General features: G+C 29.2%; 1 protein-coding gene across 10 annotated transcripts in view; it reads right to left on the reverse strand.

Annotated features, from left to right (window-relative positions):
• Positions 1–607: 607 nt before the first annotated feature.
• LOC134721419 (1-phosphatidylinositol 4,5-bisphosphate phosphodiesterase gamma-1-like) overlaps positions 608–12,540 on the reverse strand; it is a 90,811-nt gene continuing 78,878 nt past the window's right edge. For 5 of the 10 annotated variants that reach the window (XM_063584416.1, XM_063584409.1, XM_063584410.1 and 2 more), the window contains 4 exons: positions 12,144–12,193; positions 8,305–8,406; positions 6,438–6,485; positions 3,690–3,783 (listed from right to left, as the gene is read on the reverse strand). In XM_063584416.1, coding sequence (XP_063440486.1) covers positions 6,478–6,485; positions 8,305–8,406; positions 12,144–12,193 — 160 coding nt within the window. In that variant the 3' untranslated portion in view covers positions 3,690–3,783; positions 6,438–6,477. Of the gene's footprint in view, positions 3,784–6,437; positions 6,486–8,304; positions 8,407–12,143; positions 12,194–12,540 lie in introns of all 10 variants that reach the window. The other 5 variants (XM_063584415.1, XM_063584412.1, XM_063584414.1 and 2 more) reach the window with 3 other exon arrangements.

Here is a 12,540-nt window from a genome sequence, read left to right on the forward strand (position 1 = left end):
AATCTTCTTTTTTTCATATAAATCCTTTATATTTACAAAGTTTTACATTATCAAACATTTCTTTGCACTAACGTTATTTTCCAATTTTTCTATAAATAAACAGAAAAGATAATTTTATAGCATGCACTGATTTTTTTTATATTGCTTACAATCTATCTAAAACATGGCTTTTTCAATGAAAGATCTTGTTATAAATTCTCAAATAGTGTTAATATGAACTTTGTATGTGCCTGTCCCAAGTAAGGAGTCAGTTGTTTGTTGCTGTGTTGCATATTTGTTTTTCATCGTTATTTTGTATATAAATTCGACTGTATGTTTTTTTCTTTTGAATTGTTTTGCATTTGTCATTCTGGGGCCTTTTAAAGCTGATTATGCGGTATGGATTCTGTTCATTGTAGAAAGCCGTACAGTGACCAATAGTTGTTAATTTCTTAGTCATTTGGCATCTTGTGGAGAGTTGTTTCAATTGGGATCATAACACATCTTCTTTTATATTTTTGTGTTACTGAAAGAAAATACTTAAGATCTTTTTATAATCCTGCCCAAATATAATGATAAATATAAATATGTAACAATAAAGAAGTCACAAGATAGAAAAGAAAACATATTATGTTTACCAATATTTATTTAATATTTCATTCAATATTTTCTCTCTATCACAATATTATGATGCAAAAATTATTAATATTTTTAAAATGACATAAGATTGTATGCTTTACATAAATACATTTTGCAAAGAAATAAGATTTTTTTTATACATATGTATAAATGTACATAACATATTTATATATGTGTCAACTTTACAAAACCTCCAAATGAAACATCACCATCACTTGTGTAATATTTGCTATTTCTTTTCTTTTTCTTCTTCAATGATCTTCAATCTGATTTTTGGTAATTTGGTTAATAAATTAACAAATTTAATCGTAAATTAACATATATATTAACAAATCTAATCTTTAATTAATTAATAATTTGCTACAATATCATTACAGTTAGCAATGGGATACTCTCTATATTGCTTAGTCCTTACTGACAATAATATGTCAATTTTTTAAGGTAGAAATAATATACTTATAATGAAGTTATATTCAAATAGTGTGAAACTCCTAGCTAATTCTCAATATTATCAAATGTAGGTTTATCTCCCCTTAATGGAGATTTCTTTTTTCAAATTCATTAAAAAACAAAACAAATTAATCTTCTAATAACTAAGTCAAACAAATATTCACCTAATTTCCGATCAAACTCTGTACACAGTAAGAGATACTTGGTTTTCAATTAAATTGTTAAATATAGTTTTGGTCTGAAAATGACCATCTTAAATACTAATCTATGTTTAACAAAAATGAAACTCAGAAATAATTCCAAATTTTCAATATATATTTTCAAACATTTGACCCTTTAATTTGAATCAATTTATCATATACAATATGAAAAAACAAACTCAAATGATGCTACTTTAAAATAGACCATATCTATATACTTAAGTTAATTTCTAGTTATTGTGACCAAAAACTACCTAAAATCAAAAATTTAACTTGATACTGGACAGACTGTCAGATGTAGATACAGAACAGTAAAATAGTGCCATTTACAATTGTGCATACACAAAAAATATCACTGACACTGATACATCCCATTTTCACTGCATATTACATGTATTGAAATTCACTTTTGCCAAAAAATATATTTATCACAGAAATTTTCATTTCAACAGCTAACAAACTTCTGTAACATTTTAATATAGACTGCACTACAGTAGACTGACTACTGCAAAATATAATGTTAACGCAAAGATAATTCTCCCTTTTGTAACCTTATCGCAAACTTTAACAATCTTAAACCACTGTGACCTCAGAACAAGAAAGTCTTGTTGATTTCAACTACTTTCTTTATAGGCGAGACAAAAATTGGTTTAATAGACAAATGTTTTTGGTATTTGGAACAATAAAAAAGGTCCATTTTACCTTCTTTTTTTTAACTGATATCATACCAGAAGCAGATCCAGGATTTTTAAAAGGGGACCCACCAAGACAAAATAAGGAGTAGGATTTGCATAACAGTCTATCCACTAACAGCCGACCACCTCCAAAATCTGCCTCTGCATACTACTAATTCAATGCTAGTAATGCAATACTGTTACTGTCGGAATTGTTGTTAATGAAAAAATAGCTAGGCTTAGGAAAGAAATTTCAGAAGCTGTTTTTTGTTAGGTTTCTAATGCAAGTCAAATTTTACAGTAAAAGGAAATGATGTTATTTATATTTCTAATTATATTTCTCTTATCTTTTATACATAAAAAGAGATTGGGGAGTTGATATGTGTCAATGAGACAGTCAACCGATAACAAAAACAATGCACTGGTAATTACAGTATATATATTGTCAGAAGTATACTAGGCATATTTGTTTGCTGTACACAATAAAACAATTGCATATTTATTCTTAACAATTTTATATTTGATACCATGTCATGAACTGTAAGGATATCAATTTTTAATTTCTGCTGATAACATAAAAAGTTGTTAACAAAGTGCTGATGTCATTGCTAAGTAGACTTCAAACAGATACATTTATCATTGTCAAAAAGTCTATTAAAATCATCATCAAAATGCTATATAAATGTATAATCTCTAGGATTAGAAACTACGAAATTTTATTTCTTAGGCCTTGTATACTATTTTTAAGTACATAATATTTATTTGTCATTGGCAACTTAGCTGTCTGCATAAATCAGAAATGGGTTTGTATCCTGGTATACAATTGATGCATCACAAAATTACATAATTCTGCATATTATATAATGTAGTGTGTATTAAATGATGTAGAATGTCTTTTCAATTACCTCATGTACTTGCAAAGTATATAATGTAGATATAGAATAATATCTTCACAATTGGCAATTATCTTAGACCTTGTGAATTCTTGGTATGATAACAGTCATTTAACAAGTGGAGAAGTTTTTTAGTAAATGGCAATTATATAAGTTTTAAACATTTTGTTCAGAATCTTATCAAAAGTTTCTATTTTCAATTTGAGCAATTTGATGAAAAACATCACTGTGCTCCTAAGAAATAAGTAAATTTATGAGTAAATGTTTTCATAGTTATATCATCAATGTTTATTTTAGCAGCCACAAATCGTTTATATATGAATTTCTAGAGCAAGGTTTTACAATTCCTACAAGTTATTTGAATTATCCTTACTTGTTTGTATTAACATAACATATGATTATCAGAGAAAAGTTCCATATTAGTAAACCAAGCTTACATTTCTAAACAATAAGAAACATATATTAGGTCAGATGCTTGGACCAAAAAGCTTTTTTTATTTAACAAATGTGCACACAGACTTGTGTTGTCTGATGGACCAAAACCATAATGACTGGTTTATACATAAACATTCAACTGAAATTATAGTAAAATATCATACAATTGAGATTTATTGCGATATATGAGATTTATGTTAAGATTATTATTGGTCAAGGTATGATTTTTCTCATCATTATTATTCAAAAGCAAAATTAGCACTTATAGATGGGGAAAGATAATTTACAATTAAAACAATATTAATGTATAACAATATTGTCAACAATTAAAACATGAGTAATGTCCCTTTTGTCATAGCACAAATGTTGTATGTATCACAAGATTTGATTGGATGAGTGTTAATCAGGATGAGATCTCTATCACATGATCAGTCAAATGGTCATCAATGGTGATAAGGTAATTAACTATTTGAGGTCCTCCTATACACAACTTTTGGCCTTGTAGAAATTATTCTGAAAAAATAAAAAAACAAACGTAAAATATCCATCTTTCGTCTTTGTTACAGTATATGATCTTATAAAATGAGACATAAATTGCTCATGTTCATGAAATGCGTAACAAACAATTTTTTCTTAATATGAAATATTGAATAATTTGCTCACTTCAAATTTTTCTTGCACCATCTCATCCAACCATGCAAACAAACGCAGGCAGTTTGAATAAATTGAGATATAATTCGCTCAATATTGGAAAAATGTTTTGCAGAATAATTTGAATAATAAAAACCAGAACTTAGTTATTAATTTACTTTGACATAAATATATGAAAAAAGATTCAAAAATTCAACATTATAGGCTTTTTCAGCAATTATTCATATTTCCAACGTAAAACTTCAAACTATAAACAGTGGTCTAAAGGTCGATTTTTCTTTTTCATAGCATTGGTATTTTTATTCAAGTTTTTTTTCAGTATTTCAGTGTTCAAATTTTTAACTAATAAATGTTATTTATTTTCAGAAGCAATTCTCTTAGTAGCTGAGGATAATAAATCTACTAATAATCATTGGGCTTAACGGTGCATGCATCTTGTAAACAAATCCATTCTCATTATACCTGATGCAATCCATTTAACCTTTAACTTTTGTATAATGCTTCTGCATAATAACATTGATCAACAAGACAAGCATGCACAAATAAACAATTAAACATGCAAAATAACAAATTAACATGTATTCAAGAAATAAAAGTGTCAAAAGTCAATAATGAAAATAAAACAAGGAAAATATAAATACATTTATATTCATACGAATTAAAATCAATTATTCAACTAAAACCAAAAGAACTAATAAAAATTTGATCAACTAATATAAGTTTTCTAGAACAGTCAGAAGTATGCAAATATCTGCAAAGTTATTAATAACTGGTTCATATTCCTAAATGAGGCTGAAATATTTTAATATAATTTAGTACACTCTAATAACTACTGATTTTCCAAGAACATCACCTTTTCTACAAAAATTATAATATAATTCAATACTGCTTTTATAGCTATGAACCATTTATATATAAATACAATTTGAAGGCCAGTTTACCAGAATCATCTGTCAAGCACATAGCATTAAATTGAAAATGAATGCAATTTTCCACTAGAATTTTCTAATGGCAATACAGATAAACCTTAATTCAAAAATAGCTAGCTTTTCTTTATAACATATCAACTGCTTCTATGGTATAATTAACGACCTCAATGCTCTTCAACTTTGTATTTGTTTGGCTTTATAACTATTTTGATATGAGCGTCACTGATTAGCCTTATGTACTTATGTAGACGAAACGCGCGTCTGGCATACTAAATTATAATCCTGGTACCTTTGATAACTATCTAGAGTTATAAAATAGCAAACAAAAACATTTTATTGACCCATCATTATTTTTTAAATCATCCCGATAACAACACAATTTTTGTACATATATTTAGTAATACATCGTAATAAGTTTTAAAATGTTTTAAGGTGACAAATAAAAACTGATTGGATAACATGAACTCCGAGATGAGCCAGACTGGGGGTGGGGCAAAAGAGTAAACATATCCAGCTATGAATGCAACGTCATCCATGTGAATCAGAACTCAATCAAAATATCGGCTAAAATCGGATACAACTTACTATTTTCATTTAGCTTAAGTATTTGTACCTGGACAAGATAAAACATTAAATCTAAATTGAAATAAAAGATGAGGGATAATATTGAATTAGACAACTCTCCATCCAAATCACTTTGTAAAAGATAAACCATTATAGGTCAAGTATGGCCTTCAATATGGAGCTTTGGCTCACAACCAATCAGCAAGCTTTAAATGGCACCAAAATGACTGAGTGATGTAAAACAATTCAAACAGGAAAACCAACTGTCTAATCTATATAAAGTATGAGAAACCACATATACAAATGACATCTTCTGGAACAACAGGGGTCTGACTTAGGACAGGTGCAAACAAATTCAACAGGTTTGAACTTTTTAAGAGGTGACAATCCAATATACCATACATTGATATTGGATATTCTTAACATACTTTGTTGATTAGTATATTTATTATTCTCTAATTGTATCTATAAATATTATGTAATATTATTATATATATCAAAATCCTCTAATGTGCAAGAAAAAGCGAAATTGAAGGCAAAGTCTGTAATAGAGAATGTTATCATACCAGTTGTGTATTAAATTGAAGGAGAAAACCATAATCATCTATGCCAATTTACTGATCCTTGAGAAGCACCTTTCAACCTCTATCAATCATTGATATATTATTGCACAATATTATAATTATGCAAATGACCTGAAGTTTCAAAACCATTCTAATAACTTTGTGTTAATAAGTAAAAAATATCCTTAAATTTAACAAATACAAAAAAAAAAAAAGTGATTTTGACACAAATATTTGACCTAAAAAATTATCTTCAGCATAGACAAAAAAGGAATTGATGGTAAAAGTAAAGGAAATTGCAATTAAATGTGGATTTTATTGTTAACAAAGCTAGTATATACTGTTTTTTAAATTTAACAATATTTTTTGGTTTCTATTTTTTTGTGTAAAGATTTTAAGAAAAGCAAGCTAGGATAAACAGTTTCAGCAAAGCAATGACTATTGGTAGCTTGACTATTACCAGACGGATGTTCCGTAACCAGATATCCCTAGAAGTCGTTCTAATTTTCTGAAACAAATAGTCAAGAAATCATTTAGAATGTTTATAGAATCCTTTTTTTATTCTTCTTTGTATCCCTGTTTATTTTTATAACCTCAGCTCTTGTACAAAAATCTTGAATATTTCATGACACCAGCTTCCAGATGACTATCATCTGCCATTTTCTCCTTGTTCATGCATGCAGTATATTTGTATACTGGTACACTGTACATGACTAAATTCTACCACTGCATAAATAGAGATACATGTACAATATTTCTCAAACAATACACTTAAATCTTCAAATTAAAAAAAAACAAAAACATAAGACTTAAATACAACCATTATGAGTATCTAAAACTCATGGAGAAATCAGTTTCTCTAGTAATGGTTTATAAACAATGTGTGTTTTGACTTTCTAAAGTCAGTGGGCATGGTCACCTTTTAGTGATGTCGCAATAGGTTCCTACTAATCTGTAAATAAAGTGAACCACAGAAAAATACTACTTTCTTGTTTAAGATTTGTTGTTTACTATTTATGTAAATCTCAACTTTATATATACATGACCTGAAATCTGAAAAATAATTAAGGGTAATGATAAAGAGAAAGTGTCTATATCTTCTAAGAATAAAGAGAAAGTGTCTATATCTTCTAAGAATAAAGAGAAAGTGTCTATATCTTCTAAGAATAAAGAGAAAGTGTCTATATCTTCTAAGAATAAGGAGGGGAAAAGAACAGAGTATAACCAGTATTAGTAAGAAAAGAAAATTAATGATAAATTGTAAATTTATAATTGTTTTTAAAAGTTTCTCAGAATGGTGAAAGTGAGCAAAACTAAAACTGTTCTTTAGAGTTATGAAAATTAGCAAGACTAACAACAGATATAAATATTCTAATTTTCTTCATGAACTCAGTGGAAACTTGTCCTGAATCTGTATTTATATATTTGCTATGGAATCAGCTATTTACCAGTCATTTATCCATTCATTGCATCCAAGCAAAAATATGACTTACTCCAAAGAAATTGTGGATACTACCACTATAAATATATAACAGTTAATCATTAGTATATGTTATTCCCGATATTCACAAGTTATAAGGGCTCAGATACCATGTTTAGGAAATGAATTAAAGTGCATGATAAGCTAGGACCTGACAAGATTGAGTGGCAGTTACCCAATTGACATTTGAGGGGACCAGACTAGATTATAGTTAAGGATACTGTTGGAAATATTAATATAATAAAGTGGAGTACAAAGATGAAGAAAAAGAGTTTTAGATAATAGATATGAAAATGAGAATAGACAGATTTGCACCACTACATACTCTACTAATGCTTACATATTCTTTGCAAGTGGTAAATTCTACTTCAATATTTTCAACATTGGTTGTTTCATAAAGTGTTGCTCAATTGCTAGTGCAATTGGTAAACATAGGCAATAACTAATTTAGGCCAAATTATGCTGAAGGCATGCCTTTTTTCTTTTTAACTTTAAAACAGTATTGTTTTACTTTGAACTTCTTTAAACTTTTCTAAAGCAAACACAGACCACTCTATATGCATGATTTCCAATGTACTGAGAGTTTATTTATTTTCATGGATACCAATTTTTCATGGATATTTAATTTCATGATTGTGCAAAAGTAAGCATATGAGCCTATAAGCCTTGAATTTTTTAATAGTGGTTTACGTTTTTCCACTAAATACACAAAAATTGGTATTCCACAAACAATAATGACTCCACAGTAAAATGTAATTATAACTGGTAACCAGGTACCCAGTGGTACTTTTCTCAGTAACAATGAGCTGTAAGGTGAGTTTTGATTTGCCTTTTTAACTTGACTTACTCTCTTTGCTACGTTTTTTCTTCTGTGCACGAATCTCTTCAATTTCAAAGTACTGATTCTTCTCTTGTTTTGCTACTCTTTGGTACATTAGCATTTTTTCATCTAGTTATTAAATCAAAGTTTTCTGTCATATTCAAGTTTTCAATTTTGAATGTAATTATCAGTATTTCAAAAGTTATCAAATATCTTTAATTTACAATGCAAAATGAAATATGCATTTATTATCAAATATTAATTATAAAATTTAATTTGAATTACTTTGCTCTAATTTTGTTAAAATCTGCAAATAATTTTACCTTATAAACAGCAAATCTTTCATCTTAAAGATATTTTTTTTCAAATTCAAAAAGATCATAAAATAATTTTTTTTTTTTTTTTTTTTTTATCAAGACTGTATTTTAGCTTAGCTGGTCAAATCCATTCAGATTATCATGATTATATCATCATGCTATTTTTCCCCCAAGCTGTTGAAATAAACTGCTTCAAAGTAAATGACACCTTAAAAGCCCTATATGTGTTACTGACACCTGACCCAACCTTCCCCTTTTTTTACCCTATTCCTTTTTTTTACCATTTTCAATAAAGCACAATAAAAAAAACAATATCTTCCCTGTAGAATCCAGAATTAATAAAAAATGAAAGAATAATGTGTCCATGGGACACCAATACTCCCGCTTAAATATATATACTGCTATTTCAGCAATTTTCCAATATATGAAGAGACATAACTCAAGAACAGTGAACATGGGGGTAATAAGCATTGTGTATAAGTTTCAAAATATTTCGTTGAGGCAAACTAAAGATAGATTAGGGAATTGTCAAATTTATTAATTTATAAAGGGACATAACCCAATTTCAAAATTGTTCTGTGTTTGGTAGTTAAAAGCATTATGTATAAGTTTTAGAAAACCAAAGTTAGAGAACAGAAACTAATTTTGGGATGTACTTACAAACTTACAAACAGATGAGGGGAAAACTTAATGCTGGATTGGGGGCATAACAAATTCCCTTACTTTTTTACCCTAATTTTTAAGCATCAAGTGACTGTAAACATATATTTTTATTTTTATTTTTGGCAAAATTTTCCGGAAATACCCTGAAGCAATTTATATATATATAAATAGTTTGAGCTGATGATAAAACCAACACTGATTTGACCAAACCAGACTTGAGTATAAGATGCTAATGAAAGACCATTCCACCAAATGATAACGAATATTTACTATATATTTACTATTGCATAGTGATACTGGTTAAGGAGATTTGTGTGCATCAAAGAGGCCATGACAGCATTCAATTCATCATTGCAAGAATTTTGTAATAAATAATTAAAGTCAGCCTGTCTAGCCTTGAATTTCAATTAAAGTCGATTTTTTTACAAACAAAACAAAACATGTGTTCACCAATTCAATTCAATTCTATGAATATCAATGGTTTTTGGAATAACAGTAAATGAAACAAAATTGTTAAGTACGATTAAAAAAAAAAACTTTTAGTTTCATCCAGTTACCATGGTTACAAGTCAATTCAACAACACATGTTTTATTTTGTTGCAAAATAATGCAAAAGTATAGAATATTTAAGATAAAAATTATTATTTGTTCAAGTCTAAGAGACCATATTAAATCTTGTGTACCTTGTGAAACAAAAGCTTCATTCAGATATAAAGATCTAGCAGTCACTAGCAAAAGCCACCAGAGAAGATATCTGGACAGTTTGATTTGAATGTCTACAGTTATATGTTTATCATGATGAATCACAGTGATGATGGCAGTTTTAGATATAGGCTAGCCCCCCCCCCCCCCAAAAAAAAAATATATAAATAACTAGAGGCTCTCAAGAGCCTGTGTCGCTCACCTGTTAATGTGTTTACTGATGTGGGCCATCTTCGTTGGTAGGCGGGTCATTAGACACTTTTTAAAAAAATTGATACCCTAGTATTATGATTGTGGCCAAGTTTGGTTAAATTTGGACAAGTAGTTTTATAAAAAGATTTTTATACAAGTTACAAAAATGACGAAAAGTTGTTCAATATAGACTATAAAGGACAATAACTCCTTAAAGGGTCCTCTAACAATTTTGATCATGCTGACTTATTTGTAGATCTTACTTTGCTGAACATTATTGCTGTTTACAGTTTATCTCTATCTATAATAGTATTCAAGATAATAACCAAAAACATCAAAATTTCCTTAAAATCACCAATTTTAGGGCAGCAACCCAACAACAGATTGTCCGATTCAACTGAAAATTTGTGAGGAAATATATCTTATTCTGATGGACATTTTAATCTTGAAAGATTTTCCATAAATGTCTTAGTTTCAAAGATATAAAGCAAAAATTGCATTTTACCACTATGTTCTAATTTAAGCCATGTCAGCCATTTTGTTTGGTAGGCTGGGTCATCGGACACATTTTTTAAACTATAAACCGCAATGATAATTGTGGCCAAGTTTGGTTAAATTTGGCAAAGTAGTTTTAGAGAAGAAGATTTTTAGAAAAGTTACAAAAAATGACGAAAAGTTGTTAAAAATTGACTATAAAGGGCAATAACTCCTTATTGGATTGACTGACAATTTTGGTCATGTTGACTTATTTGTAGGTCTTACTTTGCTGAACATTATTGCTGTTTACAGTTTATCTCTATCTATAATATTATTCAAGATAACAACCAAAAACTGCAAAATTTTCTTAAAATAACCATTTCAGGGGCAGCAACCCAACAACAGGTTGTCCGATTCGTCTGAAAATTCCAGGGCAGATAGATCTTGGTCTGATCAACAATTAAGTCCCTGTCAGATTTGCTCTAAATGCTTTGGTTTTTGAGTTATAAGCCAAAAACTGCATTTTACCCTATGTTCTATTTTTAGCCATGGCGGCCATCTTGGTTGGTTTGACGGGTCACGCCACACATTTTTTAAACTAGATACCCTAAGGATGATTGTGGCCAAGTTTGGTAGAATTTGGCCCAGTAGTTTCAGAGGAGAAGATTTTTGTAAAAGTTTACGGACGACGGACGACGGACGACAGACGCAGGACGACGGACGCAGGACGACGGACGACGGACGCCAAGTGATGAGAAAAGCTCACTTGACCTTTCAGGTCAGGTGAGCTAAAAATGTTATAAAGGTATAATTACCACCAAGTTAGTGTTGCAATAGTGCCCTCTTGTTTTTTTAACCTAAGAAGCCCCCTTTCATTTCCCCTGAACTTGAAACCTGGATTCAGAATTGAACTGGGATTTCTACCTGTAACACTCATGAAGTGGTTAATTTTGCCATTTTAATCTTTCTGATCAGATATATCCCTCAAGTTTCTCTCTTATGAAGCGAAAAAAAGGGGGGATGGATTTACATCACTGTGAATTATCAGACAATGTTTCTGCACTGTATCATCAGCTTAAAGGCAGAAATGACAGTGCAAGCCTCAAAATAGGCTATAATACTTTCAACAAAAAAAATGCTTTTAGAAGCATTCTACAGGAAGAAAAGTTTGTCAATTTTTAAATACTTATAGAGGAATTCTTGCAATAAGTAGCCATGAATTTTTTTTGATTAAATGTTGCTACTATAGGACTCATACTAAGCAGTATAGCAATGTGTATGCAAGGACTTATATCTAAACGACATATATATCCACTGCGGCATCAGCTGAGCATTCTACATGTAACAGACCTTTTGATACATGTATACCTTTAAATAGGGATATTGAATCATTTACAACAAAGCAATGCTCTATCAAGGGTGTGATTATATATTTCGACATTCCATGTATTCTGCTTAATCAGCATTCTAGCAAATAGTCATTTTTAAGCTACATGTACGAAGTTGTGATTTTACCCTCAGAAGATGCTATGTCTTCATCTATCCCTAAAATTCTTTGATATTTTCTGAAAAAATATATATAGAAGGATTATAAGTGGAACATTCTGTCTAAGTAGGTTTACATATACATGTATAAAAAAACCGTGTGTCCTATTTCAAATGTCAAGAATATTTTAAAAAGAACTCATTATATTAGTTTTTTTTATTTGAAAGATGATTCTGTGAAATATTAATCAAAACAATGCTTTGTCTTTATTATTTCAATATTTGGAAATTGGAATGTATTGTACTTATGTTAAGAATTTCTTATAAATGACTTTCCCCTTCCTTTAAAAGGCAGATACAAATCCTCCCTTCCTAAACAATTACTTAGTTTTAAGCATAAATTTAATCTAAAAATCAAGTAAGTAAA

This window comes from Mytilus trossulus, chromosome 6, assembly GCF_036588685.1.
Source record: "Mytilus trossulus isolate FHL-02 chromosome 6, PNRI_Mtr1.1.1.hap1, whole genome shotgun sequence".
In the NCBI taxonomy this organism is placed as follows: domain Eukaryota; kingdom Metazoa; phylum Mollusca; class Bivalvia; order Mytilida; family Mytilidae; genus Mytilus; species Mytilus trossulus.